This window comes from Olea europaea, chromosome 23, assembly GCF_002742605.1.
Source record: "Olea europaea var. sylvestris chromosome 23, O_europaea_v1, whole genome shotgun sequence".
Taxonomy (NCBI): domain Eukaryota; kingdom Viridiplantae; phylum Streptophyta; class Magnoliopsida; order Lamiales; family Oleaceae; genus Olea; species Olea europaea.
Window position 1 is genome coordinate 196,087 of NC_036259.1, and position 6,319 is coordinate 202,405.

Here is a 6,319-nt window from a genome sequence, read left to right on the forward strand (position 1 = left end):
GTGAACTTCCACTACATTCATTAATAACTCTATTTGGGCCTTCATTCTGAATTGTCCAGTTGGGATTCTTTGGGCTATTCGAGTCGGGCTGCACTTTTAACGTGTCAACATCTACAATTTTTTTAATAGTGTACTATGTAACAATTAAATAGAATGAGTTGTACATCTGCCAAGGCTTTTAAGCGGCAATAAGTGACGGAACGTGTCCAATTTAGTGATCCAATTGAAATTTTGCTGAAAGTTGCATGCACATTTGAAATCAAACAATCTAAAATCCAAAAAGGGAATTTTTCAAGTTAATCTTCATCCTATACATTGTTTCACATAGTTCAAAAGCATGCCCACAAGTCCCATTTATTAATATTTCAGTCTACAGCAGCAAGAAGGTAATTAGGTAGACACAGGCTTTTATAATATCAACTTGAACACAAACCAGCTTCTGTTCATTTAGAAACTGGACACAATAAGCACATATTGCAGTCACGACCAACAGAAAAGTAGTAAAACCAATTTACACATCAGAATACGTCAAGTTTAGAACTGAAACATGGAAACGCTACACAGAAATCTACTCACTCAATACGATTAGAACTCCCTGTCGGGGAAGATGATCGGTGCGACCAGGGACCAAAGAAACAAAGCAGCAGTTGCCCACCCGGTCAGTATTCGAACCCAAACAGATGGCCACCCGACATCCACTAACTTCCCGCTCTCCCCAACTGAAGTTGACCAACCAGTGAGGAGCATTGCGGAATACATACTAGCTAAGGAGAAGATCAAATGGAAGAAGGAATATGAATATGTAACTGGTTTCGACTTTTCTTTCTCATGGTGCTCCTGCTCGGCCGCTGCCTTGTCCAGTGGTAACAAAGGCTTCCCAGCTCCTTGAGAAAAAGAAACCGTTAAATATGATTTAGAAACCTTTCCGTCAAACAAAAACGAGAAAAGGAGGAAATAACTACCCTTTCTGTAAAAAAACAGAACCCATTTCTTAGTACTCATTTTTTTTCAAACTCATTTTCAACCTTACATTCTCCCAATAAATAATTTTGCATGCGAACCCATAACTTTTTCGTGCTTTTTAACCAATAATTTCCCCAAAAAAATCACTTTTCACAATTTCTATACTTATAAATCTCTAACAAACGGCACAAGTTAAAATATCAAGTTCTTTGATGTCAAGAAAGATAAACGAATCTCTTTATTTGAGAACAAGAAGCATCTATCGCGGATATGATCCAAACACTTCGCTCTATGGATGTTAAATTTAAAAACAAGCAAATTTGTGTCGAGTGAAAAATTCACCTGCTCGGGGTGAACTTGGAGGAGAAAGCAGAGTTGTAGAAGATCCAGCACGAACAGCAGAGTACACTACAGAAAGCACAGTTGTAAGGAGCCCAACTGTAAGAGTACCCGTGGAAACTGCTTTCGAATGCTTATGAAGACCATTGCATTCGTAATCCCTAGGTTCGCTGGCGAGCCCACTATAGCAAAGGTACATGCAATACAAAGATATAACTGAAGCCGGCAAAATGCTTCCACCAACCTGCGTCACGACAACGTAAATTATTAATGCTACAATAGAATACACCTTGTTACACAAACAGAATGCTGAATATGTCTATAAGAAGCTTCGTGCATCATTAATTTGATGAGATCAATATAACAATGATCACAAAGATACAACAAATAAGCAGAAAATATAAAAAAAGATGTAAATTTATAACTTTTTTTACATCCACAAGAGGCAAAAATGGATTTGGATCTTCCCGTTGGAGCAAAATTTGAATTTAGATCCATCAAGATGTAAATGAAAATGCGAAATTGATTATGGAGAAACCAATTTACACCCAATTTTAAAACACCATTAGGGATGCTATAAGGATCCGAATTGATAACAAGATGCAAAGATCATGATCACAAAGAAATATCCAGTATCGGTGAAGCAACCTTGAATTGAGAAACAAGTGAAAGCTAAGTTGATGTTAAAGTGAATTCCACATACAAAAAATCGCAGTAAATTCATTTTCCCTCATATCTAAGGACATCCATCAAATTTTATAAGTCATAGGCTTGCCTTTTTACCATTTTACTCACAGTGATCGTTTAACATCAGAAAACTATCCATGTACAACTCCACTTCTCAAACTCAAAAAGAGAGCTCATCTTCTACAATTTTGGTCTTAAAGGCATCAATGAGACAACAACCTGCTAAATGAAGCAAATGGTGTCCTTTGGCCATGGGAGGACAAAATGTTCTAAAAGTATAGACTCATTTCATTTTCCATCACAAGGTTTCTAATCTCGCCGCACTTTGTAACAATGTTCATACAGTGCTTGAATACCAGAGAATGGACACTGAAACACATAATGCATGGACACTGGTGCACATATGCACACCTGTATGTGGAACCGAAACTCCGAAAGTAACCAACAAACACAATAAAGATAAGACTCAAGGTCTTCACTAATAAAATAAGTCATGTGTATGGTATACCAAAAAACATAAATAAACTAGGAAACTATCAGGCACTCAACCTGATGCGGACATCCTTTGTTGGGCAGTTTGTTTGGGCCATTTATTTATGTTATATGTCCATTTATTTATGCTTTATATTTTATTGAGCTTGTATATGGGTTTGGCCCAAGCCCCTTAACTGTTAGGTTTATGTTTTGTTATTTATATAGTTGTAACAGGAACTTCCAAAGACAGCTATGAATGAAAATTATTCACGTTGGCTTGTCGCCCACTTTGCCTCCCCTGTCTTCCCTCTTTCTCTCCCTTTTCTCCCTCCTTCTCCTCTATGTGCTCACTCTCTTCCTCTTCTCGTCTTCTCCTTGCAGTGATTCTGTTATACAGCTTCTTCTTAATTGATTCCACATCACAACCTTCACTGCGTGCATGACAAAAAATTTAAGCAACAAAAACTCATTTATTTACGTCACTATGCAATTATGAACTTCCATAGTTCACGTTGCCTAAAATTTTTTACTATTGGAGAAGAATGTTTATTACAAGGGTTGACCGCCTGCAGCAGGTGGCACTACGCTGATAGAATTGCAATTCAGTGTTCTTCATGAATTATACTTTTCAAGGTAAGAATAGCATTATAAACAATAAATACGCTATAAATTTGACAAAGACAGACAGAGAAGATAGCTGGTTTCATTAAAACGTAGTGGAAGATAAAAAAAACTCACTGATGGGTGCAGTGTGACTATAGCGAACAAAACCACAATTATCAATGTCATCACAATGAAGAATGTATTAAGTCCACAGTCCTGTCCAGATGGTACGAACAGATAGAAGAGAAGTCCCGAGAAAGAAAAGCTTGCCACATAGCATACAAGTGAAACAAGAAGCAATGCAATGTACCTGCAGAGAGAGAGAGAGAGAGAGAGATTAATGTTTAATGAAGAAAAAATCTCTCGTCTTCTAAGATGAGTAACAACTGGAAGTAATATAACAATCTCAAGCAAAACAACAACTCACCAAAACTGCTCATCATATCCAACCCATTTGTCATTCCACCCATGAACAAAATCCAGCAAAAGCACCACTTGAACAAGAAGGAAAAGTCCTGAACCAAACTTTGATGATGCCTCTGCATTTACAAACAAAAAATGAAGATCATATTGTTATTGCAAGAAGAAACAAATCCTCATGGAAGGATAAGCTGTTATGTGTTGCACAGATAGGCTACATAAGAATAAGAAGAAAAATTTCTTGAAATTCCACATTTATATAATAGTGCAAGGAGTTCAACATGAGCATTTTTCCCACAGGTGAAGTAAAAAGTGATAAGTTCAAGTCAAAGTTACTTACAAACGAATGCCCCAATTACATTACAAAGCAAACAATGAAGTGATGTCATAAAACACAGCATTCATTTCAAAGAAATCACATAAACGATGTACTCGAAAGTATTAAAGACAGATGTTAGTGAAAAGCTTGTCTTAGTGAGATTGGATGGGAAATAAAAGCAGAAAATGTTTGGCCCCCTTTCATCCTCATCTTGTTAATCTGTACAGAAACAAATTTATGCTTGAAAGGAGAGATGATTTTTCTTTGGGCAGGCATGTGAGTGAGAGTGTGGAGGGGCTTTTCTTCTGTTCTTTGCACCACAAGGAATATATATTTCCTCTAGAGCCTACAGTAACACCTTTAGCTCCCTTTCCGTCCACTTCTTGGATCTACTTCTTGGGGAAAAAATGAATATATATAACTATTATTTGCATTTTTTTTAACTTTTCTTTCTTAAACAAGTATTTTAAGTCAAAGTGATAATAATCTGTGCTCAGTGAAATCTGATTCAAGGCAGGCAAGGAGAAAGATTAACCACTTCCAGAAAGAAAAGCTTAAACTCTAACAAATAGGTGATATCAATGTTTGGTATACTAGAAATATCAGGGAAGAGATTAGTACTTTAAAAAAAAAAAAAAAAATTGATGTGAAAATAAACAAAGTATTTATTTTGTACTTTACCAATTTAAAAATTATCTGAATACTCAATTCAAATTGCGGTTGACTTGGTCGTTTCAGCTTTGACCTCGAACTCTCTCTAACAATTTGAAAAGAAAATAACTTTTACATCCACTTTCTCATCTTATCCTTACCAAACAAAAAAGGGTCCTTTACTTCCATAGATCGATTTTCACTAAACCCCCTTCCCTCTCACATTTTTCTCCAACCAAATGTAGCTACTAAAGGATAGAACCACGCCAAAGCAGATGAAACCATAAGTCAAAAATACAGATCCCTCTTTGCAAATGATTCGATCTCCAATTTCAAACAAATCAAATTCTTTCCCTATTCCAGTCATGAACAAAGCTCAATCAAAATTAATTTTATGTTTTTTAGGTGCTAACTCTTCAACATCTCAACCCTATAAAATGATGGCTGAATAGCAGTTGTCTCAATCTATTTTAAATGTTCAAAATACAGAATACTTAGAATTGATTCATATTTCAGGATTTTCCAAAATATCGAAAAAAAAAAAAAAAAAAAAAAAAAGGAAGAAAAAAAAAAAAAGAAAAAACAAAAAAAAAAAAAAAAAAAAAAAAAAAAAAAGGAGCACAATAAACAAAGGAAAGACTGAAATCACAGTGAAACTCTCAGAACCATATAGCTTACCATAGAAGCTGATGATCTCATTCGGAATAAAGAACATTAGTATTACCAAAATACACCAACAAATAACTTTCATCATCCACCCCCCATGGTGCATATTATCCCGAGGATCTTTTTGGTTCTTCACACCAATCATAAAAATAGCCAAGATCGTGAAGAATAGGAAGTTTCCCAAGCTAACACGAAGCACAGCATCTGTTTCAAACCACTCTCTATCTGGTGTTTTGTGAAAATGATTGATCCCTGCATACAGAAAGCCATCAAATCCAAGGCTATCTATCCAGACTGAGTATCAAAAAGATGATTATACAGAATATTTCCCCTTTTTAAACTAGGAGTTAAGAAATAAAAGCTTTCGATCGTGTAAACAGCCAGTTATTGTCCAAGTCACAACAGGACTACTTTAAGTTTCTATACTCAAATCTAAACCACCTAAGGAGCTGATCTAAATGAGGTAAAAAACACCTTATTAGGAGCAAATGAATGTGAAACGATGTAATGCTTCTAATATACACGGATATCTAACCACATTAAGACATCATTCCAGTCATGATTTAATAGAAAAACATTTCACTGGCGGAATCAATTTTAATCAGCAACATTTTTTTCTTTATTTATTTATTTTTTTGGAGCATTAGAGGAACAGAGAAAAGAAAAGAAAACTTACAAGGAATCTTTTCCATCAGGGGTGCGGCAACCTCTCGAAGAATCCAGGAGACTATCAGCGATAGTGAGAAAAGACCGCAGTACGCGATCCTAGCCGACTGTCGGCTGATCCCTGACACCACCGTGCGGCATGCGTCGCACGCGCAAGCCGCACAGCACGATGCTAGACATGAAGCTGCCCACATCTTCTATACAATCAATGATCAAATTGGCCTCGAAATATAATCCAAAAACCTAGAATCGAATAATTCAAACAATCGGCTTAAATATCAAAGATAAACATTAATTTGAAAAGCTCAAAGCCCTAGATTGCATATATAACACTAAATTCAAATATATAATCTATATGAATTGAATTGAAAAACAACAATTATTGAAGAATATGTAAGTATACCTCGATACGAATTAGAGGAAAGAGAATATCAAACTGCGTAGTAGAATTGCTTGACGACTTGGACTAGGTGATCCAATTAGCCATAATTTAATGAATAGTCATTCAACTTTGCTATTGGTTACTGATTG

At 35.8% G+C, this 6,319-nt stretch overlaps 1 protein-coding gene across 1 annotated transcript; it reads right to left on the reverse strand.

The window, feature by feature from the left end:
* Positions 1-325: 325 nt before the first annotated feature.
* LOC111372043 (probable serine incorporator) lies at positions 326-6,319 on the reverse strand. Its single transcript, XM_022994194.1, has 7 exons — positions 6,192-6,319; positions 5,799-6,031; positions 5,135-5,374; positions 3,494-3,605; positions 3,202-3,376; positions 1,306-1,546; positions 326-884 (listed from the first exon to the last, which is right to left on the reverse strand). The coding sequence occupies exons 2-7, from the start codon at positions 5,980-5,982 to the stop codon at positions 586-588; spliced, it is 1,251 nt and encodes a 416-aa protein (XP_022849962.1). The 5' UTR covers positions 5,983-6,031; positions 6,192-6,319; the 3' UTR covers positions 326-585.

Coding starts and splice junctions, on each gene's coding strand:
- LOC111372043 (XM_022994194.1), bottom strand. CDS start 5,982: ATGTGGGCAGCTTCATGTCTAGCATCGTGCTGTGCGGCTTGCGCGTGC. Junction 5,375..5,798: donor CCTGATGGAAAAGATTCCTT/GTAAGTTTTCTT, acceptor TTCTGTATGCAG/GGATCAATCATTTTCACAAA. Junction 1,547..3,201: donor TAGTCACACTGCACCCATCA/GTGAGTTTTTTT, acceptor GTCGTGACGCAG/GTTGGTGGAAGCATTTTGCC.